Source organism: Filicampus tigris, chromosome 19 (assembly GCF_054856515.1).
Source record: "Filicampus tigris isolate MCC_2025a chromosome 19, RoL_Ftig_1.0, whole genome shotgun sequence".
Taxonomy (NCBI): domain Eukaryota; kingdom Metazoa; phylum Chordata; class Actinopteri; order Syngnathiformes; family Syngnathidae; genus Filicampus; species Filicampus tigris.
In genome coordinates, this window is record NC_141235.1 from 1,444,769 (window position 1) to 1,469,951 (window position 25,183).

General features: G+C 45.5%; 1 protein-coding gene across 3 annotated transcripts in view; it reads left to right on the forward strand.

Annotated features, from left to right (window-relative positions):
* The window catches only part of vti1a (vesicle transport through interaction with t-SNAREs 1A), a 95,693-nt gene that overhangs the window by 41,610 nt on the left and 28,900 nt on the right, over positions 1-25,183 (forward strand). For 2 of the 3 annotated variants that reach the window (XM_086017106.1, XM_086017108.1), the window contains 2 exons: positions 23,082-23,152; positions 25,084-25,145. In XM_086017106.1, coding sequence (XP_085873232.1) covers positions 23,082-23,152; positions 25,084-25,145 — 133 coding nt within the window. Of the gene's footprint in view, positions 1-23,081; positions 23,153-25,083; positions 25,157-25,183 lie in introns of all 3 variants that reach the window. The other variant, XM_086017109.1, reaches the window with a different exon arrangement.

Below are 25,183 nucleotides of genomic sequence, written 5' to 3' on the forward strand. Positions count from 1 at the left end.
TTTGTCTTGGGGGAGGGCGGTAACTGCTACCCAAGTGTGTCGTGCATGAATGACAGTTTTAGACAACAAAACAACCGTGGTTTACATTCTGTCCTTGTCAAAAACAACCCAAAATACATCCAAAATAAAAACTACAATGACTGGATCTCAAAGATGAAAATGTATCAGTCTCATCTCCTAGCTCCCTCATTCAGCAGAACCAGAACGAGAACCTTCCATGAATGCTCTTTGAAAGCAAAGCACTTTTTATTCCTCCCATCCTCAGCTGCATTCTATTCTTTGGCGGATAGGCTGCGCCCTTGAGCTGCCGTAGAAAGCGGCGGCGCCTGCTCTCACCACAAAGTGCTTGAGGGGAGTGCGCCTAGATGCGCGCACACACACACAAAAATCATTTGGACGGGTGTGTGTGAGCCCAAGTTCCTAAAAAGAGAAGGCGAATAGAAAGTAGTTACTCATCCACCTCTGCTTTTGTACTTGCCAAGGATCGCGGCACGTTCATACATGAACCTGTGTCCTAAAGTCATATGTTCATTCCGGATTGAAAAGAAAGAAGCGAGTCGGGCAGGGGGGAAAAAAAAAAAAAAACTCCTCCTGTGTCCTGCGCGCTAATGGCTCTCGTGTCAACTTTGACTGTTGACTAGCAGGTAGAAAGTGGCGGCTAAGTGGCCGACATGGTCCCCGACGCTCACATCAGTCGGAGCCTCGCCGCGTGAGACGTGCGCCGCTAATCCTGAAGGGCTGATGTATGCGCAGCTCGGGTAGCGGCAGGGCCGCTCGGCTCGGTCCTTCCCCGAGCGCGTCTCTGATCTCGGGTTAGTCGAGCATCAATCAAGGCCAACCGCCGCCCAGCTTTTTAAGTGGACTTGTGAAGGACTAGCTAAGGTGGCCTCAGGGACCCGTTTGCTTGGTCTGGACCCTCTCGCAGTTGGATGTGAAGGTGCGCGTGGATGTGGCAACACACGGAATTGATGTCAACTTTGGAATGTTAGTACTTCGTTCTCATCCTGGTCGGGGGGGGGGGGGGGGGGATTCAGTCTGTTCTAATTCTCATCTTCAAAACTTTCATTGCCGGGAGACCCACCAATGGTGAATTATCATCAGTGAAAAGAATGCATTTCTAAAGTTGGATGATTTTTTTTTTGTTAACTTGAAGGGAGTGTGGCTTAGTCAGTGATGTCAGAAGCTCTGACTTCAGCCTCGGTTAGTTTAGCACACAGTTAGTGTCTGGTATCCACTGCTCAGTCATGGTCTTCATTCCTCAACATATTAATTTGGTCTCAACTCCTCCAACTCTTGATCTTGACTTTGTTTGGACTCCTTTTGGTTTCGTAATGTCAAAGTTTCGATCATCTTGACTTGGTCTCGACTGCTTCAGGTCTTCGTCTTCACTTGCTCTCGACTGCTCAAAGTTGTGGTCTTGACTTGGTCTCAAGTCCTCAAAGTCGTGATCTTCACTTGGTCTTGAGTCCTCAAACTCTTGACAATTCTACACCCCTTATAGTTATGGTCTGGTCTCTTTAGAATCTTGGACATACTGTGTGCAGTATTTGCCTGAAAACTTGAGTCTAATTAAAGGCTTCTTTGGACATCTGCTCTAATTAGTGTTTAAATCTACATTTATTAGATGTAAAAAAAAACATAACAACCAGAAATACAATGAGATGAAAATCTTAACCCACGAAACTGCACCTTACCTTTTCAGACATGTATGGACAGGAGTAGCCAACAGTGGCTGGCAATCAAAGGGAAATATACAAACCATCTCCACAAAGCTCCAAAGTGCGTGCGTTATCCTGCGTGGACATTTCTGCAGTCCGTAGCGTTGCCTGCCAATTTTCCACTCACTTCCTGCGCTTGAAGTCAGGTATTATGGAGGTTTTAATGAGCTGTTTAGACGTCCAGGCCCTAACCATCAGTTCTTCCGATAATTCTTATTAAAGGCCGCAAGTATGGAATTCATGCAAATGCAGAGCAAAGGGAAATGCCTTTGAGACACACACGCACACACACACACACACGTGTGCACTTGCATTCACACAAAAGACATGACGCTGATTAAAATCTTGTATTGTTTCCACAGTGACACCCCACAATTTCATGGTTCATCTTTAGCAATGTTTTTTTATGGGTCTCGGGGATCTCAGGTGAATCCGGAACATATCCCCCATGATAAACTGGTGTTCACTTGTACTTCCTCAGTCCTGTGTGACAAGTTCACCCATCTCTCCCGTGGAGACTTCACTCCCAATTTAGATGCCGGTGACTGCAAACGACTCTGGCACCCTACCTTCAGTTAACTTAACAAGTCTCCATACGTGAGCTCTGTCTTTGATCTAATTGATTTGACTGGTTTGAACATATTTCTTGCAGAGTTTTTTTTTTTTTGGTGGGAGATCTGCCAAGATGATCATCAGAGAAACGCAGATCATTAGTTATGTGCGGTGTTGAATGTCCATCAATGAGATGTACTTCCTGACACGTACAGCCTTCGTTAAGCAGGGTGGGCATGTTGCGCCTGTCACATTTGGTCAAATTCACGAATCAAATCATTCCAAAGCATTGGTCTTGACTTGGCCTGGACACTACAAAGGCTTCACTTGCCTGGACTCCTCAAAATCTTGTTTTTGACTTTGTCCTGTCTCGGTCTTGATTTGGTCCAAACTCCTTAAAGTCTTGACTTTGTCCTTGAGTATGTGGTCTTTATAACGCCACTACTACTTGCCACCTGTTCCTACAGTCGTGAGACTGCTTATACGGCAAACAGTCAATTTCTACTAATGAATCATTTCAGGACCTTTGCTGTTGTAATTTTGGTTGCAGCCCGTTTTAATCAGTTACTTTTCAGTCAACTTTGAGTATTTGCATGAGGTTAAGGGGTTCAGGGACTGAAGTCGCGTGGTGTGACAGGGGCATGCGTCTTGAACCACCTGGATTATTTGGGCCAAACATGAGGAGCCCATGTCTGTCCGGACCCCTCTTCGATCTACCACGGGGCCTCCGAGCCATGAACAGAAGGTGCCTCCTCACAACTCGCACCTGAGCTGCTCCCAGCTTGGGACCGAGCCCTTCTCCATCCACGCTGCCTCTCTCACTCCGGCTCTCTCACTATCCTCTGTATCCTCTCTCTCCCAGGCTGTGGCCTGGCCTACTTTTACCTCTCGCATTCTGGACCCTTTTGATGTCGACTTTGTTGGCCCTCTCCTCAAACCATGTGTACAGTACTCTCAAAAACAACGCCCCCCCCACCCATCCCTTTGCTCATTTTGCTGTGTTTATGACTATACATTTCACACACGGGATTGCAGATCGTCTACAAAGTGGGCATTTGCTGTGCTCATTATCAAGAGCCACTTGAAAGTCACCCTTCTTTTTCAAGACTGCAGAGTTTGTTCTTTTTTTGCTGTTGTTATAGATGGCTTTTCCTTAACTCAGATCTTGTTGGTGTCTTTTTCATGTTGTCTCTGTGTGAAATGACCAGCAGTAAGCTGTGTAGGCCAATATCACAAAGGTTGCTTATCCTAAGTAGGCATGGTGATTCATTGATTTTATCCATTCATTCCAGTTTATTTGCTCTACTGTCCAAATTGGTCCATCTTTGAACTCGCTGTTAAGTCTCCTGACATGTTTTCTTGAAGACAGTTATTTTTGCAGTATAAAAGCCAGAATGTGGGCCGTGGTTGTAATTGCTAGGGAGTTCCGAGGGTCCCCAGCGCCTCAACATATTTTGCGAAACTACAATGCGGGCAAAATGTAATTGCAACCAGCCTACATTGTTTGTCGGATGGAATCACTCAAATGAACTCACTGTATCGTCAGTTTATGTATTTCTTCATCTCATAAGAAATGTTCAGGTTTAGTCACATCAAGTTATTCAGTAAAACCTTTTTCTATTTAAAAAAAAACTCTTTGATAGATCTTCATCTTGAGTAATTCACTTGAAGGGGTTGCGACCAAGTAGTAGTAGTGGAGTCAAGGCCACATAAACCAGCAACAAGTCAAGACCAAGACTTTGACAGGGCAAGACAAAGTCAAGACTTTGCTACATTGCTACGTCAGCCGTGACCTGCATTAACAGTAACAGAAAGCCTGAAGTTTCGCGCAAACTTTTTTTTTTTTTTTTTTTTTATTCCTTAAAGCAGGAGTCTTCAATCCTGTTCCTCGAGGGCCGGTGTCCTACCTGTTTTCCATCTGTCCCTGCTGGAACACACACCTGATTCAAATGATCAGAATCGTTATCCAGCTTCTGCAGACCTTTGGTGAATATCTTTAGTAGGGAGAGATGGAAAACCGGCAGGACACCGGCCCTCGAGGAACAGGATTGAAGACTCCTGCTTTAAGGAATAAAAAAAAAAAAAAAAAAAAAAGTTTGCGCGAAACTTCAGGCTTTCTGTTACTGTTAATGCAGGTCACGGCTGACGTAGCAACGTTCATCTGTGAAACTAATAAAGTGATCGTCTATTCTCCGCGACGTCTGAGGCGGTAATTAGCGGCCGACTTTGAGTCGGGGCAGCCGAGGGTGATGGGGAGAGGGGAGTGGGCGCCTGTTCCCTAGCCCTGATGGAGGTTATATTTTCTGCGACAACTGGACCAGAGTAATCAAAATGTGTTAATAATCCCTTCAAAGGAGGCTCGGCGGCTTTGAGAAGCCTCAGTGAACGTCAATCCCCTCCCAAGACCCTGTTTCTGGCAGCCCCACACCCTCGCACACCCTCTGTCACTCTTCTCCTCATTTGTTTTTGTTTTTTTCCATCCCCTCCGTCTTGATGATATCATCCAAGCCATTTTTCACAAATTTGCTTGCATCGCTTCCTTTACAAGTCACAATTTTTGTCAGCTTGGCAATGTCCAGACTCCCGTCTTTGCATCTAATCCAAATGTCGAGCTAGGTTCTGTCTGTCCAAATCTTCGCCTTTAAAGATTGAGCGTCTTGATCGATAGATCATCGAGCTGCGCGACTGTCAGGGTAGTAATGTTGGTTAAAAAAAAATTTAGGTTGGGTGCATATTGATCAGAGGGAGGCTAAACCGCTTGGAGGATATTGATTAGGCACAATTTGGATTTAGGGTGTTAAATATGCTTGAATGTACAAGCACCTGATGCAAAAAACCCAAACAAAAACAGGTAGCCATCATACTGGGATTCATTAGTCCAATAGCAGATTGCACATACTACTGCTCGGGTGAGGAACATTGATGAGCTCAAGGGCCAAATGAGCTTTTTACATCCGAAGGATGGGCCCTCAAACACAAAATGAACACAGATCAATTCAAGCTCTTGGGAAAATAAAGGTTAAAACTAAGTGGGCGGCTGCATTCTTAAAGTCTTCACATGGCCTAGATTCATCAAAGTCTTGGTCATGGCTTGGTCTGTAATACTCAGCCTCAACTTGGTGTGGACTCCTCAAAGTCTAGGTGTTGGCATGATCTTGTCTTAATTTTGACTTGATTCAAAGTCTAGACCTTGAGCTATTGGTCTTTACTTGGTGGAGACTCCCCAAAGTTGTGTCCTTTACTTGCTCTCGTCATGGTCTTGACTTGGTCCAAACCCATCAAAGTCTGGGTTTTTACTTCCTTGAATTCTTAAAGTCTTGATTTGGTCTTGACTCAGCCTAGTTGAGATGTGGTCTGAACCCATTTAAAATATTGATCTTGATTTGGTCAGAACTGTTTGAAGTGTTGGTCTTGACTTGGTCTGCAGTACTCAAAGTCTCGGTTTTACTCATTGTAGACTTACAAAGATCTTGGTATCAATTTATCGAGACTGCTCAAAGTCTTGGTCTTTAGTCCTCGAAATCTCTTGACTTGGCCTCAGTCCATCTGGTCTTGACTACTACTGCTACTGTATTTTTTTTTAACCAAAATGCTAACATGCTAATAATTACTATCTGTGGCCCCAGCAGAAGAAATCTGATATGACGGAATGAAAACCTTTCACTTTTTAAATGGCCTTTAATTTAAATGTCAACTTCATGTCTCATTATGTAGTCCAGTCAGTGGGCTACGTGTCAGTATCAGTTTGAGACTTTTAAAAAATGCATGGGGGTCTGGGGTTGATTTGACAGGGGGTGCAGTTTATTCCCCGTGTCTCTGGAAAGCCCCTGTGTCCAATGCCTGGTACGAGGAGGGGCCGCGCTCTATAGTCATAGTAGATGCCACAGCATCAAAAAGCGCTAACTCTACAGCCGTTTGACACTGCGAACCTATAGCAGTGATTAGAATGACTTCAAATTTGGCCAGTTTTACATTCTCACGCGAAAAACGGAAGAAAACTGACAAAATATCAAAACAGAGAGCGTATGAGATCAAGTGAAGTGGTATTGCTGTAGTGCTGTGGTTCGACACGCTGTGTTACATTGGCAGGTGAAGTTCTCGGTATACATTTGTATATCCACGGGATACCGAGCGTGGCTGCGAGCGCTAAAGAACTCATTGACTTTCTAATGATTAGCGGTCAGGCCCCCGGTCCATGCTCGTACCAGGGATTTGGCCCTAGCCGGCGCTGCGAGCTCCCCCCGGCCACTCTCGCGCACCGCTATCGACGCAACCCCGCCCCCCTCCTCTCCTTGGCCTTCCGGCGATCACGTCAAAGCCCATTAAGCACCCAGTTCCGCGACTACAAGAGCTGGGATCTTGTCTTTTGTTTTTGTTTTTTTGCCCGCGTTTGTCTTTCTTGGCTCTCATGTCTTTCGCCTCCATCTCCTCTTGCACCTCCTCCTCGTTCCGAATGAAGAGGCAAGCGTGGAGAAAAAAGGAATAACCTTTGACAGGACTTGTTCCACTTGCGCTGTATGTATGGTTATGTATCGATCTGCGACTGGCGTTAGAAACTATAGCCAACAGAGTCGGGAAGTTGACGCCGCTTTTAAGTCCTACACATTTTTTTCCCTCTTCCAACCGGGGAAAGTTTTTCAGATGCACACTGACCTCTGAAAGTCCCATGAGCCACGTGTTGAGAAGCAAGACCCCTATGTAATTTTTTTATTATGTTAATTTCTCGTTATGTGCGAGTTTTTTTTTCCTCGGTTTGTGTTTTGAGGGAAGAAACACATTCCAAGAGTAAGCAGTATGTGTTCCTGGGTTGGCTGATGAATCGATTTTTATTGAGTAGTCCGAGGTTTTCCGGACGATTTTCTTGTTTTTAATCCCTTTTTTTACTTGGCTTTTGTAGTTCTAAGCATGTCCCCGTCGATACGCACTGCTCACACTTAACAGCATGGCTGCAAACAGAGAGGAGCCAATTTGGTTGCTTTCTTTAGCAATTTTCCAAACCCTTTTGCGACCATTTTTTTCCAAAACTTGACTATCGAGAATAGTTCTTTCTAAGAAACCGGCAAATAATCATGTGGCGTCCCGATTTGGCCCCCGGGCCTTGAGTTTGACACCTGTGTCATAGGTCATGCAGGTAATACCCCAGGTTATTGCAGCATTTGAAAAAGCGGAAGACAAGTTTTCTTAGCCAGCTCTTTTTTCTGTGACAATCTCCCGAGAGAGAAAAGTGCCCGTCAACAACTTTGTCCAAACAACAACCGAAACATCACAGCTCATCAATCCATCTTGTTGGGTGTGTTTCTTATTTATTTATGAAACATTTGTGTGTGTGTGTGGGGTGGGGGGGTGGGGGGGGGCTCATGCCATTTGAATGATATGACAGCAATGGAGGAAAAACAACAAAATGACAACCACACCAAAACCACCCGAGGGCATGTGCCAACACATTCCATCAGTGTCATCCAGCCTTGAGTCCCCCCTCCCCTCCCCTCCCCAGCACCCACCCCCGTCAGGCTCACTGCAGGTAGCCACGCATACCCCGCCACCCCACCACTTAACAGCCCATTAAAACATACAATAAAAGCCTTAATTAGCTTTTTTTGTGGAACAGTTTTCTTGAATAATGATCCAGTGACAAAACATACACGAAATGCGTGCGCTGTACGTACAGTACGGTGCCTAGTGTATTTTTACGACAGCCCTCAGGCCCTCCAGACGGCAGCGGTGGCATCAAGATGGATGCCTCCTGCTTGTGATCTCCTCTTGTCAGACAAGCGTCACGCGAATCCTGCAACACAAATAAACGAGAGAAAAAAAACGCATACACAGACTCATCTAGCATTGATGGAACCCGCTTCCCATCCACCAGCCGCCATTGACGTGAAGGTGTTAACACGCTATTGATGTATCCACTTTGTGGGCTTATGGATTGATTGGTCATGGTCAACATTTCCGATGAGCCCGAATATACGCTTTGATGTGCGGAGCATCCTGGAACCCACATTTTTACATTCGTCTATCACTAACCTATGCTAACGCAGCAGTAAAGTCATAATTACAGCGAACATTTGTGTGAAAAAAACTTCTGGGCCATAAATAAAACACACTGCTGGGCACACTAATTCATTGTGCGCCGTTCACAACTGCGAAATGTCATAAGTCGGTAAACCTAAAATCTTTTCTCATTTGCCTGCTGGAATGCAATTCAGTCAGTTATGCCATTTATGTAGAGCGCATGTAGTATTGATACTTGCAAAAAAGGTGGATCCAGATTTCAGTATCAGGACAAGGCTCATTTGACAAATTGGTAGACCAGACCCCCCCCCCCCCCCAACCTGCGCGGGCCGGCGCAGATGTGCTTCCGCAATGTCGAGCCTCTGGTGCACAACCGGCATGCCGCGTTTCAAGGGAATGCAAGGATTTGCTTGCATTGGCTGTGATTGAGGTCGACTGTGACCACTCCCAAAGCGGTGCAGCCCTCTTTCTCGCAGATCCGACAGCCTGAACTCTTCTGCGGAATTAGCAAGACCGGCTGTAACCCGGCTGCCCGCGGAGAGACGCCCTGTGCCGCGCAAGATTTACGCTGGTCACGACACTCCAGCCTCGAGGGTGTTCCAACTCTGTTGCTACTTTTGATCGCTTGAAGCTAGCGACAGACAGCCACTCTTTTCTACGCTCGGTGACTAGATCCTCTGGATAGTTGTGTCTTTAAGGTCACGGCGCCATAAGAAAAGCCTTAAAAAGCAGCCGACTTGTCCAACAACACAAGACAGCACCTCAGCACCCGCAGTCCTCCCTCTTGTCTTGCCAGACAAGACAAACCCCAAACCCAAGCAGCCCGACAACAACAACAACAACAACAACAACAACAACAACAAAAAACATTGGGGGAGCCCCCCTTTTGTTTACCGCTCTCATAGGTTGATCCTGGGCCGAGCCTGCTAAGGGCTTGTGACAGAGGTGATGTCTAAATTAATCATTCATGCTCCCTCACGCGGGCTACAGTAACGGGCCTGAAATATTAATGGCCGTTGTGGAATAAATTTGATTCCCTTTTCTCTCTGTGATTATAATCCACCGGCGCGCTTGCACACATGTTTATTTATGCCCTGGAGATGAGGAACGGGGTCACTATTGGGAGTTTGTCCAAGTACGCATGCACACACACGCATTGCTTTCCTTTCCTTTTTGCCACTTGCACTTGTGTACTACCTCACGGTTTATGAATATGGACATTTTTTTTTCCACGTGCCCTGGGAGAGCGGACTATCCATTAAACATTATACGCTTGTACCGTCACACTATCATATACCGTGCTGGATGAACAACTGGCAGTGAGGGGATTTGGTAATTAGGTAAGGTGCTTTTTCATAGGTGGGTGTGCATGACCTGTGTTGCCACCTTGACAAAACATCCCGTTCAAGTAAAGCCGATTTGATGCCAACTTTTGACTGAAATAAGACCAGTCTTGGGAGTCTGTTTTTGGAACATGCTCAGCGGTGAAAGAAATATTTCAACCACTTTTTTCTTTTACAATTCATTATTGGTCCAAAGTTTTGGTAGGTCAGCAGGGTGTGGCACCCTTTCACAACGTAATCTGGGTCTGGGACCTTCAGTCTGTCCCAATGGTTCTTGCATCTTAGCATTTTACTTGTGATACCAATTTGTTACAGAAGTATGAGGAGTAGTAACCTCAACCTTTTATTGACTTGGCACAGAGTTCCCCACTCACATTTCTTTACAAAAACAATTAACTTATTTTATGATCCAATTGAATACAAAAAGTATATAGTTTAAATGTAATGAACCAGTTTTTGGCGAAAAGTCCCCAACTATCCGTACAAGGTGTAGAGCGTACGTGGAGGGACAGAAGCAGACCTCTCGGTACTCATTTTTGACAGTGTAGCAGAAAGTTAGCGGTCCAAATGATCAGGTTTTTGCCCGTGTGTCCGTTGGACATCTTGCAGCAGAGCTGACACTTTCCTGTCACGTCTTGGGCTTTAGCTTTCCCGATTCCGAGGTGCCACTGCTCCGATTCCACGGACGGGCAGCTGGGAAAAGCTTTGGCTCATGATGGGATTTGATGTAATTGGCAGCAACTCTTTTGTATTAGCCGCTAATTGTAGTTAAACCCGTCGATGTGTACACCAGTGCAGGTGTTTCTTTTCATAAAAGCAATGGAGACATTGATTTGTTTTTGTTAGGTGATTTCAAGATAATCTGTTTTCATAACATTCTCCTGGGATGGATGTTTGCACTCCGATTAAGGCTGCATTCAGCTAATCTGTCATGGAAATCGGCGATCCCCAGCCTTTCAAATAAAGTAAGATTTTGATTTTACACCTCCGCCCCAGTGGTTGGGCGGCTGCTTCTGTAAATTGTTGTTTGCTGTTTGGATTTTTATGGTAGAATTTTGCCTTGACGTACTCGCCACTGTGACATGGCAGCAGCTCACAACATCACGCTCCGTTTGAGGTCCAAGTAAAAGTCACATTGTTTGTTTTTTTTAAACTTGATTTGTTTTTGTATTGAAGTGGCTTGGGCTGTTCTTTACGGGAACGTTGGTGGTGCGGTTTGCATTTGTGTACATTTCACGAAGCTCATCCTACTGATGCCTTCCTCCTGCACTGTATTGGCCTGTCAGCGCAGCTGCCGGCGACTGTCATCTTTCCGAGACGGGCCATTTTTCAATGTCGAGACAGGCAATTCCTGTTGACATCGGATAGATCCGGCAACTCGCCTGGCTCATTATTCTCTGTTAACTTTCCGTATGGGGACAGCAAGTGGCAAAAAGGACGCGGGTGTGCTCGATGCTTTGTCGCAATTAGCCCAATTAAACTGCAAGGCACGCACAATTTGAGGGTGAAACAACACAGCAATCCCCTGCATATTTGCGGTTTACGATTGACAAATTCACCTTAACACTCAGCTCGTCACATTTTTTTACTCTAAAACACACTAAGATGCCACAAGACGGTGTCAAGGCACTGTACACTGAGAAACTGTAAGTATCGTGGTAAGTGATTGTACCTTCTACCACATATTCTTCCTCAGCTGCACAAAGGAGTTCTTTGCACGCCGTTTGTAACCTCGTAACCTCCCATGTCGGTGTAAACCTCGGACCCCCCATAAACTGGTGTGCGTCGACATTTGTCAGTTTGAAGCAGGTGTAGCCAGGGAGGTTGTCCAGGTCGAGGCCCGCGCACCCCGGCGCTGTGGTATTTTAATCCGGGTCTATTTGTAATGACAGGCCTCCGGCGAGCGCTGAGGAGTGGCAGGTCGGAGAGGCTCTGACAGCTTCTAATCGCTGTCAGGTAAAAAGTAGCCCAGGAATGTGCCAAAGATGGGCCCCCGCCACCCTTTCCCAACTCCCACCCCTCCTCTCACCTTCTTCTTCTGCTGCTGTTCTGTGTGCCAGTTGTAATTTCAGTTTTCAATTTCAATTTTCAGATGTAATATTTGAACATTTGACTTTTATTTTCCCTAAGTCCACCGCCGCTGCCTAGAAAGAAACAAATTGCTTTTATCAGAAAGCTGTGAACTAGAGTGGGCCAACTTCATTTTTGTCCCGCTAAAGCACTTCTGACTTTCTAAGTCTTCAATCCATCTCTGAACCTCACTTTCTGGGATGTTTTTTTGCGGGAGGTGAAGCCTGGTTTTCTTGGAAATTTGCGGGATCGTTGGTTGGTGCGCGAGGGTCAGCCGGTGGCTGGAATTTGCGTTTTTGTCACGGACAGATGATTTGAATGTGTTTGTGTTTTTTAAATGGTTTCTCAAAAACCTGTAGCAAACAAAATCAGTACCATCATCCACTGAAAGCCCCCCCCCCCACCCCTCCCTCGCAGAAGTGTGAAAGTCCAACTCGCTGAAGTTTCCAGGTTGGAAAACTTGTTCCTCGCCTCCTTTTGGCACGAAGGCTTTGCCCAGGTGCCGTCTGTGCCATTGGCAGAAGCTGGCACACTTTGGGCACGGCCTCGTCCCCCACAACCCCCACTGCCCCCCTTCTTCCTCAAAGGCTTGCCTCTTTCCACCCCCCCAACCCCCGCGAAGACCCCCCCCCCCCCCACCATGCGCGGTCCCTGCTGCTCCGTAGCCCAGGGAGCTCATTAAGGCCAGACTTCCTCTTCATTTAATCCATTTTTCATAGCTTAAAAAACACTCCCTGATCTTAAAAAATTCCTGCTAATTTAAGCTTGGAAAGATTGAAAATATATCATGGGGCGAAAAAAAAAAAGAAAAAAAAAAGCAGGCCTGTGTGCCTTTTATAAGGTCTGATGTCGGAATTAAATGTTTTCTCACATTAGTCCATGAGAAGATGCAGAACCTGTTCCGGGTTTTTTGCACTCACCCGCCTGTCGTCAGCAGGTCCCATGTGTTAGCTTTGCCTAATGAAAACATTGGTAGGAACACGCTTCCGTCTCTGCGTTCCTTAAATTATGCATTGCCCGGCGGAGGGCAGGAGACCCCCGTAGACTCACACTTGTTGGGGGAGGCCAGTTGGACTTCAAGCTCAGTCCAGCACAGAAAGCTACAAGAGTCGTTCAGATTTGGAGTTTTTCTTCTTGTTAGGAACGTGCAACATAAATAGTAATTGTTCTTTTCTTTTTTTTTTCTCTCTCTTTTTTTAGGAAAGCGCAGCATCACTGGTTTATCCAATTTTTCTCTAAGTAAGACATCAATCAATATTTGAAACACCATATAGTTTCTGTTTTTAGGAAAAGTACATTAGTATTTTGTCTTCTTTTTAAGGAAGGGCCACATTGATAGTTGTCTTCTTTTTGGCAAAGTGCCTTTGCAAGTTATCAGCCACACTCTAGTTTTTGGGGTTCTTTTGCTCCCACCCCGCACTGATTAATCTTTCATGGGAAGCCGTTACAAACGCGTCTGACGTAGGTACCACTGTCCAAGTGCGTTACACGACCTCATTTCAATGCCTCCCACAAATAAACGGCCGGTGCGCCTGGTAATTAGGTGAATAACCGCCTCGATTAAGGCATAAAGGCATTAGGGAGCTTTCCTTCAGTACTTCTCCCTGATGGTCTGCCTTTTGTTCTGTCCAAGTTAACATCCTCAAAAGTTGTCTCAGGCTTTGTCCTTCATCTTCTTCTACGAGGACAAAGACTTTTTTTTTTTTTTTTTTTATTCTTTCCCCTGCCCGCCTTCTTTCCCCAAGCTATCAGAGCATTAATATACCTCCCAGGTACAAAGCGTCTCCTTAGCTTTTGACACTTGTTTCGCCGAGGGTCTCTCGGGGAGCTGCTTACACATCCAGCCGACGGATGAGCTTGAATGGCTAAGCAGGCTCCCCCCCGCCTCTCGTTAGCCTCCGTGACGCCCCGGTGACCGAGGTGGGGCGGAGTGCCGGGAAGGGGGCCGGGTCGGCGCCCCCCGGGGTACGGCGAGGTGGCCGTGCCGGGCCGGGACCCTGCACCGGGCTGTCAAGTGTCAGCCTCAATCAAAATGGAGCGTGCTCATATTGGAAGAGGATATTTGCATGTCGAGCAGCACTAGTTCCTCATAATCTGTTATAATAAATCATGTAAATCTTCTGGCATCTGGGCATTTATGTACTTCACTTTTTTTTTTTTTTTAATATGTGCCACAATCAACATAACGTTAAAGGCGAAGTCAACCCAAGCATATTTTTTTCCATAATATGTTCTCTGCAGGCCCACTAATTGAAATAAGGCATTCAGATTAAAATTGCGTCCAGCAGCAGGTGGTGGATGTTTTTGTACTCAACCGCAAAAACTATTTGGCATCTATTTGGTGTAAGATGTTTGTTTTTAAAAATTCATTTTTATCATTTTAAATTTTATTTTATAATGATTTTTTGAATTAGATTTTCCTCCATGTAAATAATGACGTAATTAAAATGTTTTCCAAACGAATACGTATTATTGTAAGTTCCAGTATAATATGTACATATACAGTATATATGTTCCAGTATAATATGTACATAGTAAATATGAGACAGAATTGTTATTGCATTTTATTGTTTTGGTACCTGCAGAAAGTGCCAGACGTCTTTTGAGGGTATGTTGTATATTTTTATAAATGCGTTATAATGTCTTCTGGGTTTTTTCCATCATTTTCCACAACCACTAAATAATAATAGCTATTTATTACAATATGTCCTGTATTGTTAAAGATAATAAACAGAAAAGATGAAATGAAAGTCTAGTCTTACCGTGCATGCAAATAATGAACGCGTTCAAGGCAATCTGACATTATATCAAACAATGTTTGCAATGTTGTACAATGTTGTGTAACCCTCAACACAATCTGCAGAGGATAAACATGCGTTTTTTTTCCATATCAGTTTTATTCTAGGCCGACAACCAAGATGCGTTTTGTAATAAAGGATCTTGGCCGTCAAAGCTCCATTGTACTTCCTCGTATATGTTGTGTTCCTCACTGCGCGATGCGGCTTTCAAGCAAAAACTCGACGACTGAAAGAAAGGAAGAAAGAAAGGGGGGGGAAACCTGCCTGCTGTACACAAGTGTTTTGAAATGCCCTCACATGTGGCGCCACGCCGCGTATTCACAGTGGCAGATGACAATAATCGGCCTTCAACTGGCTGGCCTCCCACTCACTGTTAAATGAGGCGCGTGATGTCGCCAGCCTACGTATAATGGCGCTATTATAGTCCTTATAGCGCACCATTGGCATTACACTCAAGTCAAAGACAAACTTTGTGTTCATCAGTCTTTTGTCCCCGCTGCTTGTTAAATGCGCCATATTCTGTAAATAGGTGTGCGACGCTCGCTCGATTCACAACATGAATTTGTTCCGTCACCAAGCTTGTAATTCCATTTACTCTTACAGCCGTTTGTTGAGATAGGAGTTGAAGTCGTTTGTCTTCTTTTCGAGTGAATGTTTATTACAAATGACAGGGTTTGTCTTCTTTTAAGAAAAGCGTGAAACCAAAATGTTCGCTTCTTTTACCAAAAGCACGTCGCTAGCCCTGACTTGCATGACTGCTGGGTCAGCCTCACACTAACCCAAGCTAACGTAGCCTGACAGCACTTGCGTTCAACGTTTGGTGAGCTTGTGCCGTACAAATCGGGCAGGAGTTGTGGTCCAATCTGTCCGACTTTTGGAAACTTCAGCCAACAGCTGGACGCGAACACGGTCAACTTTTGGAAGTTGTCCCGCAGTCTCCCGGCTTGGTTTGATGTCGCTATCTTTTTCGGCAGCTCCTTCATGTGGACTTCACTCGCTCAGTGGAAGGCGGGTGGGCTGAATGGCGTTTAACAAGCTATTTAATTCATTTAGCGGCAAGGGGCCTATAATCAGCAGTCATTGAGGTAAAGACACTCGGAGGACTCTGAAGAAAAAACGCGAGGAGGCGGCACCCCGACAGGCCTTGTCAAAACATGTAAATGAGCTTGATGCCGCGTCCCATTTTTGACAAGCATAATGAAGGCGTTCCAATTGGGGACGTGTTAACCGACTGCGAAAGACCTCCTCCCAGATCCTCACTAATCATGAATCCTCAACGCTTGCGTCTGTGTGTGTGTTTTTCTCAGCTATCTCCTATTTGATTGGTTAATGAACTGCTTTTTGGAGTGTTAGATCTCCTTTCGCAGACTTTGAGAGGATGGGCAGGGAAGGAGTGTGCCCGAGGTGTGCTGTTGTACACATAATTAAAAGGCAAGAAATGTTGTGTTAGGCTCTTTGATCTGCCCGTCAACTCTCTTGATTAAAGACGCCCAAGTCTTTAATCAATGGTAATGCCATGATTAGCGCTCTTAAACTGTTGTAAATCAACGTCAAGTTTTTTTTCCTCCCCCGTCTCCCGCCCGGGAACACGTCTCTCTTGCCGGGTCCACTTTCCCGACAAATTGGGAAACTTTTCGCCTGCGTGCACGTCGTGTTGGATTAGGACGTTCCGGATTTAAAATTACGGCCTATGTTGGTTCATGGGTGTAACTGAGTAATGAAGGGTGGCTGAAAGGTTTTTGGGGGGTTTTGTTTTTTGTCTGTGTTGTGCCACTCATTGTATTTTATTTGTGGTGTAATGTTGAAAAAAAAAATCATCAATTTGTGTTCATACCTTGGTTTTAAGATGACAAGTTGGTTCACATACAGTAAGGTGACCAAATAACCTCAATAGATTGCCGTCCTTTTTAGGATGGTTCAACATAGTTGTTATTTTTCTGAACCCTGCAACATCAACAGATTCTTTTTTCCGAAGCTGTACCATCAATATCTTGCCTTTTGTTGGGGGGGAAACCACATCATCAATAGCTTGCCTTCTTTTTGAGAAATGCAGACAACTGATGCCATTTCAAATGAGCCAAGTTAACGTACTGCCAAAAGCGCACCGTTAGCCATGATCTCGGCTAGCCAGAGCCTGAGCTGCATTGCATTTGTTTACAGAGCAGACGTCTGGCGAGAGTACGAGTCGGTCCATATCCCACCCCTAAACATTTCTGAAAAGAGACTGAAAAACCAGAATACAGGTACTGTGAAAACGCAGTCATGTCAAAGCACTTTTAATCAGGATCTGCTTTTACATTTTGAGCCAGTTTACACCAGATTGTTTTAAAATAAAAAAACATTGAATCTATTGGTCCCAGTTTTTTCCCTACATCATTCTTGCAACTCACAAGAGAAAATCAACATTTAGCCGGTCAAATCTCTCCGTTGTCAGGTTGTAATTTGTTGTTTTTCTACTACGTTAATTGTTGTGGTAGCTAATGCTTCATCCTGATCCATAAATTCGGACAAAAAGTCCATACCGTACAGCCATTGATTTTTGCAGGCGACAAATGAACATTCCCGCCAGTTTTAATCGCACTCCGTCCTTCAGTGTCGCTCTGGTCATTTTAAACAGCTACTCAACGGCTAATGGATTCAAATTAGTTTCATCTTCCAGTACTTATTCTTTTGTGTACTGTACTTTTTTTTTTTTTTGGTCATGCAGTTTCATGCGACACAAATGTCAGCGTGTTGAATAATGCATACGTGGTTCGGAGGTGACTTTTAATTCTGCGCTTCATACATTTTTTACGAATTCCAGCCAGTTTAATCAAAAAAATAATTTTCTCAACACTGCAAATGGAATTAACGTGTCAGCTCGGCTGTATTGGCTGCCCGGCCGTCTTTTCGATTTTTATTGTCGTCTTTTTTAATTGACGACCTCAAAAACCAAAAAGGCAAAAAAAGCTCCCCCCTTGTCACACCCAAGCACCCAAAGTCCATTAGTTTTCATTTGGATGCTTGAGTAAAGAGCGCTTGATTAAGTCCAAGCAATTTGCGCTTGCGGCAGCCCGGGCTTTCTCCGCTCGCCCCGCCGCCCTCTGCCACCGGCGCCGGTTGCCGCTCAGGTTAATTTAATGGAGTTTGTTGAACGTGTTAACACAATGCCTGTCGACGCGCGCCCAGCTACATTGTCGGAATTTGTTTACTCTGCTCAAGCATTTTGCGTATCAATGCTTTTTTCATTCGCTTTGACGATTACATTCATTGTAAATATTACGTGTAATGCCAGGTATTAAATATGAGCGGGCCTGCTGGAAAACGCCGCAGTTGAGCAAGTTGCCTTACAAGTGAAAGAGAGTGACTTTGAGAGGCTTAAATAATGCATGTAAATTTGACGTCTGGAGACTTTGAAGGCGGGGGAAACGGGGGCCGTGCTCGAATGCAGCTTTCAATTCTCTGCACCTTTGCTCATTTTTAAACAAATGTGTCTATTAGCAGCTGTTCTCCTGCCGGCCCGGTCATTTATACCCATTAAACTGGCGTCTTATCACCCATAAGACTAGCTTACGCCGCGCCGTCCCGCCAATTGTCCATAATCAGTCGTTGAAAGCGGCGGCGGAAATTTCTCTCTTGCGCCACGCTTCGGTCTGACGGACAGGCAAACGATCCGTCGGCGGGGGAACGCGGGATGGCGGAGGGGTCGCGGGAGGCGGGCGGGGTAGGAGGAGAACCGAGAATGATGAATAGGCCAAGTTGAGTGGCTGACTAACGGAGATCTGTCTTAATCAGAAGTGATTTGTCAGAACAGGAGCCGTGCGGGGTCAGGGCGCCGGCGATGAATAAAACACAGCCTGGCCAAGTGAAGAAAGGCCCCGCAAATCCACCCTGACTGCCCTCCGACGAAAGGAAGGGCTAACTTGGGATAGAATGGAGTCCGGGCCGCCTTACCCAGAATATTCCATTTCCACAGCAGGCCAGGACTAATGTGGATTTTTGTACTTGGATTTGCAAAATTAGGCTCATGTCAAGGTAATGTTGTGGAGAAACTGTGTGCACCCGGTAGGTTGGTCTTTGGCTCTCTCTGGTGTCTCCCAGATTCCATTGGTCACATTTACATGCGTAGAGTGGAAATTACTTGGGTTAAAATTTGTTAGGTCCAACCAAAAGCCCAAACCGAACCTTGACTCTAACTGAATCGTCAACCCAACACTAGTTCCTAATCCCCAATTCTCAATCCAAACCAAAACCATTAACCTAACTTTGACCTTGACCTCAACGCAACCCAACATTGGACCCTAAACCCAACCTTGACTCTAATAGAAGCCGTTGCCCAACCTTAGCCCCAAGCCCCCAACCTTAATCCAAACTCTAAATCTAACCTTAACCCTAAATGGTGCCCTCAATCCTAATTCAAAACCAAATTTGAAACCCTGAAACTGTCCTTGACGAATTTGAACTCTAATCCAGATCCTAAACCAAATTCCAATCCCCACTGACACACAAACCGAAGCAAAACCTTGATTGAAATCCAAACCCTAACAGAATCCTTGACCCTAGCAGAACCCAATCCTACCCTGCCCACTAACCCCCAGCCCTAATCGAAACCCTGACTGAAGCCATCAATTCAGCTTCATCCAAAACCCGAAAGCGAAAGCTACCCAGAAACACGATGTCACATCCCAACCCTCTTGGTACTGTAATGTCCGCGCTCCCGTTGACACCATCTGCTAACTCCTAACTAACTTGGACAGGAGTTTGTTGTTCCTGGGCTAAATCTTGCGTGATACATCCTGTGCGACCGTGGACTTGGCGCCGCTTTATTCCGCGCCAAAGAAGCAGGAGCTCTTGCTCTTCAGCTCGCTAGCCTCATGGCCTGTGGGCTCGGCATCACAAATACGTCCCAGTGTGGCTACAACTTTGATGAAAGGTGATGAAAGTGTGTCACCAGCCAGTTGTAGAAGTTGTTACATCCCCGAACAGAAAAAAGAAGAAGTGTACAAAGACAGGTAACTTTATGCACCGGGGAGTCGCTGGCAGTCGGCTGCTCCGCTTTGTCACACACACTGTCTGAGCTGCAGAACAATCTGGGGGAAAAAAAAGGTCTAAAATGTTATCTGGGTTTCTCGGTACCATCCTGCGGGGTCGCCATAGACCGTTTCCTGGAATGTGTGTGTGTTGGGCGGCTTGGAGGGTGACATGGGTGAAGAGAGAGAGGGGCTCTCCTGTGAAATACAATCGATGTTGTGTCCAATTAAATGTGTCCGCATAGTGGAGGAAGTTCAGACCTGCAATCATTGGCTTTCAGAGAGATTTTGTTGTCTTTTGGCAACGTGGTGGATGAGTGGCTTCTAAGTCTGCCCCACACTTTGCAGGCTCGAATCCTTTCTCTAGGAACCTGCCCTCTGTTTTTTGCTGGAAAAAAATGATTTCGGTGCTCAAGCCATAGCCACGTCGAGTATCAAAGTATTGCTTTGGTGCCATTTTGTAGCATCTTAATTCAAGTGAGGCGACGGAGCTCCATTTAGCCAGGCCACATCCTTCTCGGATGGAAAAAAGTTTGTTGACACTATTTGCAAACCTTTTTGGGCGCGTGACATTTGCTAATGGATTTTTGCTCTTTGCGGTAGGTGTTCACTCTATTTGTAGTTTCCACTACACCACCTTAAAATGGTTAGTAAAAGTACAAATCATTGAACGATCATAGGAATGTACCGTGCCAATTCCCCGAGTAGCTAACGGGTTTACTGGGGGAGGGAATCTCATTTCAGATACGATTTCCTCTTTGGCAGTCTTAAATTTAGGCCTTGATTTTCGAGGCTATTTCTTTCCTGCGGCTCTCGCTCGGAGCGAGCAGCTAAACTGGAGCTGCGGAGCATCACGTAATGTAATAATGGGCTTGTTAAATAGACCTTGGGGTACGGCGATCTTTAGCGAGTGAGTCAGAGCGAGCTCTCTGCGCCGGGGTTATTTAAATTGTTAATCGCTGTTTAAACTGCCAGGGAATATTTGACTCGCTAACGAGCAACAAGTCCAGGGCAGCAGATGTAAAATTTTTGCGGCTCTCGGCGTTGGCTGTCCTTTTTTCCACTCCTTCTTCTTATTGGTGAATTTGTGTGCATTTATCATATACCGTTGTTCTTCCCATCACCTAATAAAGTCTGCAAACCAGAGCGTCGAGAATTAAGATGAGTGGAAATGGAGCTACCTGCCAGAAAATGAGTAACGCTCCAAACGCAGTACGTTAAATCCAATAAAACGTTGTTGTTGTTGACACAGTTGGGAGCCATTTTAAAGGATTTGCCTTAACAAGCTGTTATTAAACCTTGTTAGTCCAGCAGCAAAGGACTTTACTGAGCCATTTGGAAAAAAAAATAAAATCTCCTTTTGAGAACGTCATTATCTAATTTCCCCTCTCAGACAAGGTCAGGACACGTCTGTATTGAGAGTTCATATGAGATTTTCATCGAATAAACCTTCCATGACAAATACAGGAGCCAATGCTTTTTCTCCAAGGGCAGCCATTACCATTTTCGTCCATAATACCTTTCGTATTTGACACTTAATGTCCTCTTTAGTCGGCAGTAGCCGGCTTACTATGCACTGACTGTACTCTCTTCTGAAAAGAAGCACATTGACTCAACTGTTCAGAATATGGCAACAGTAGTTGGAGCTCACTTCCAACACCAAATCCACCCCTGCATATAAGGACGTCCTCAACCTTAACTTACAAGCAGGAACTGATACCGTCCAAATGCTGCAAAACAAAGTGGGGAAGTATAATTGCCACCCTAATTTCATCACTGGCTTTTGTTGAATTCGCATGACAATTGACAAAACTATTGCGAATACTGGCGACAGAAGTTGGATCTCACCTGCAGTCAAGGCAGGAATGAGGACACGACGCGTAAGAACGAACTTTAACCTCGGGCATGATTGGAGGCCTCCTTTTCCAACACAAACTTTCCCAGTAATCTGCTTGCCGGTTTGGGGGGAATCCAAAGTTGCGTCTTGCTAGCAGTGCTGCTTGTCACACTCATTTATTTAGGAGAGAAAACACAGCCCTGACACAAACGGATAGATGTGCTTATTTGTGTCTTTAACAGAAGATTTCCGCTACCGCCGCCTTCCTGTTCCTTCCCTTGTTCTACTCCGATAGCGACGGAGGAGGCGGGGGTAGGGAGGGGTGTCTTGGTGGTGTTGGGCTGTTATGGTTATTAATACCTGCGTTCAGTCTTTTTAATCTGCCCTATTTGTCACATGTGACTGTCTGACTGCGCTGTTTAATCTGGGTATCCTTCAATCTGTCTGCTCCCGGATTAGAAATTAATGAAGGCAGGAAGCGACGCATTTGAGTCGCTTACAGTGTCGGGGAGCTAAAAGGATCGGCGGATGAATGGAGTGTCTTTCGTTTGACGGCGTCTTCTCATTTTCAGACCCAGCCCCCCCCCCCCCCCCCAAAAAAAAACAAACAATGTCATCTACTTCTTCCGCCCGCTGCACTCTCTTATTTAGCTGCCAGATGTAGCCCCGTTTCCCCCCTCTCCCCCCCTTCCCGCCCCTCCCAAACAGGCGCTCAGCACGTGGGCCCTTTGGTGTGCGGCACCTGTGTAGTGTAATACAGTCAGCGACTGTGTTGTTTATCCCGCATTTGTTTGTTGCGCTTGAAAGCCCGTCTTTGATCCGCGCAAGGATTCTTCACTCCCCTCCCGATTCATCCTCTCGCCTCCATCATTTTTAAACGCTAATGCTGTAGCTGCATTGATGGAAGGAGATTTTTGCGTAGGGGCGGGCTGGTCTTTTTTTGGCGTATCCAACCCAAGGGACAGGAGACTGACAGTGACCACTGACGAGCTTGTCAGGTGCCTTGTCGGCGATGTTTTTTGTAATTGCGCGTTAATGCGTTTGCACCGACGAATGCCGAGAAGCATTTCAAGAAAGCAAAGTGAGTTTCAAAAACACATAACCGAAAGGCGTGACAAATATTGAATTCGTCGCACCAACCCTATACTGCAAAAACATCTGTCCACTTGGCTGTCCATCTCAATCAGTCGACAGCATCTTTCTGTTGATCTATGATAACTGCAAACTCCCTCTTCATATCAAATCTCAAAGAGGTATTAGACTAACTTCTGGTGGACATTTTATTACTAGTCATGAGTACATTTATCTTAATAAAATAGGAAATACTGTAATTCTACAGTTGTAGGTAGTACAAATACAATCTGTGTGTTGAAATCTTGTTCATTTTAATGTATTCCTCATTCCATTACTTTTATCCCGTCCTTCTTTTTAAGTCCAGAACTTCATTTCTGTCGACTTCAAGAAGGTTGCACAAGCAATTTCTCGGAAACAATTCTCGATTATGCTTGAGCACCGGCTGTACTATTTTCACGCTAGTTAGCATTTCAAGGATTCCCCATGAAAGGATCGGTCGATATCGTCAGCGAGCTGAGCTGCAAGGTGTTGGGAGCAGCTTGCCAACATAGTGCATCAGAAAAGTGCCTGACAATGGCTCCAATTTCACCTTGGAGAAGCAACTCTGAACTGAGCTCGCGTGTTGTCGTGCCTCGTCGTGCTGACGCGACTGCTTTGCTGCTCCGCAGAACAAGTGGGCCAAGAGATTCTCTCCAACCTTCACACCGACCGTGAGAAGATCCAGCGGGCCAGAGAGAGGGTGAGTGTCGCCAACCGGGCGTCGGCCCGGCCGGCAAACGCGGCTCGTGTACCGCCTCGTCGCCTCGGGCACGTCTGCGCTTTTGTGTTTGCCTCTTTCCTTTAGTCATTCCTATTTCCTGTGCATTTGAATAAGTTTGTTTGGTTTGCTTAAACACCGGCGTCCATTGTGTCACATGCGGCAGAATCATCCTCTCACAAAATCCGGTGCCCTGCCTTAACCTGCCACCGCATGGCCTCTGATTATTATTTTTATCACAGACATTTGAAAGAGTTCCTTTTCCTCTTCTATAAAAAGATCATGCTAATGAAAACATTAGAAATTACAGTTTGGATTTTGTATTTTTTTTTTTCATGCTTCTGTGTCATGCTTGTTTTTTTTCTGGAATCCAAATCTATTCAAATAAAGCATCGATGGAATTATGAACAGTCCAAAAAAGAAGTTAGCATGAAACATTCAGGCTTCTGGTAGAAACTATGACAGGAAGAGCCTACTAGAACATCTGAATGAATTGTTCTTGACCAGAGGCACTTTTGAAACTGGCAAGTGTGTGCTGACTCTCATTCAACTTGAGTTTTAATGTTAAAAAAAAAAAAAAAAAACCAGCCGCATCCCCAGCGAGGAGAACAAGGCGTTTTGACGTTTGAACAGAGGTGTGTAGACTTTTTATAACCGCTGCACTTACTTCTGGAATGACCTGTCTCCAAAATTCGGTTTTGGCCTGTTTCATGTTTCACTGCAGTGCAAGCCTTCTTGCAGGAGTGATAGAGAGCATTTTCTTGGTTATGTTACTCAATCGCGTTACGTTTATTTCATGCTGCTTCCTTCCGCCAGTGAAGTTCGTTCAAGATTTGGCTAAATCCGTTTTTGCGGCGCTTCAATGGCCCTTTGAAAATGTACCGGCAGTTTGTCTTCCATCCACAGGGCTCTTTTCTTACCATACGCAAAACGATGTGAAAATGATGACCCAAGAACCCGATTAATCGATAGATTGCCCTACGTTAGCCTTAATCTTTTCCCCTGAGAGAACTGCCGAAATCCTTCGCCTGCCAAACACACACACACACACACACACACACACACAGACAGACAGGCAGGCAGGCAGATAGACAGACAGGCCAGGTAGGCAAGAGGAGAGCAAACACAGGAAGGGCCGCCCCACCCCTGGCGGCCCCCTCAACGCAGACTGCTTAAGGATCACAACAAGGCAGTGGGCCTCGCTCAGGCCTTTCAAAGGAAATCAAACATCTCCTTTCAAAAATGCTCCACTGTGTCTACTGAGGCTACTTTCTCTCTCTCTTTTTTTTTTTTTTTTTTTTTTTTTTTAACTCTCTCTCTACTTTCTTCCCGAGAGTCTTCTTTGCTCGACGCCCCCCCACTGCACTCACACAAACACGCGCGCAACTTTAAAGTCCGTTTGTGGGGCATAAGCAAAGTAAAAAGAAGCCACGAGATAAATCGATGCAGTTGAAGAGGTAGTTAACAACCACTTTGCCGGAATAGAAATGTTTGATGCATAAAGATTTGTTCGCTTTTGAACCTCCGTGCCCCTGCCCCCCCACAAAACAACCCGCTATACACATGGAGTGCTACAGTATGCTCAGCAGGAGAGGCCGCCTTTTGTTTTGCTTTTGTGGTACAAAATAGTTGTCTTACCTCGAGCTAAACCAAGCGAGCCCCTTGCCTGAAACAAATATCATCTTCCATGAATGGCCGTTTGTGATGGGGGACACATTCCAGACCCACCTGCTTTTTGCTTTCAATTTATCCCGCTCTTTAATTGGGAGCCTCCAACCCCAAAAATGCGCTCACTTCAACTTGACTAGTGACGGTTCAAGTGGACGGCTGTGAACACAACAAACTCGCCAATTGGTCCAGGACCTAGCGTGAAGTCTTTAACCCCATCATGTCCTCTGCTTGTGTCCTTCCAGCTGCGAGAAACGGACGCCAACCTGGGAAAGAGCTCTCGCATCCTCACCGGCATGCTGAGAAGGTAAGCGGCAGGTACGAAACTCGACCAAGGTGCCATTT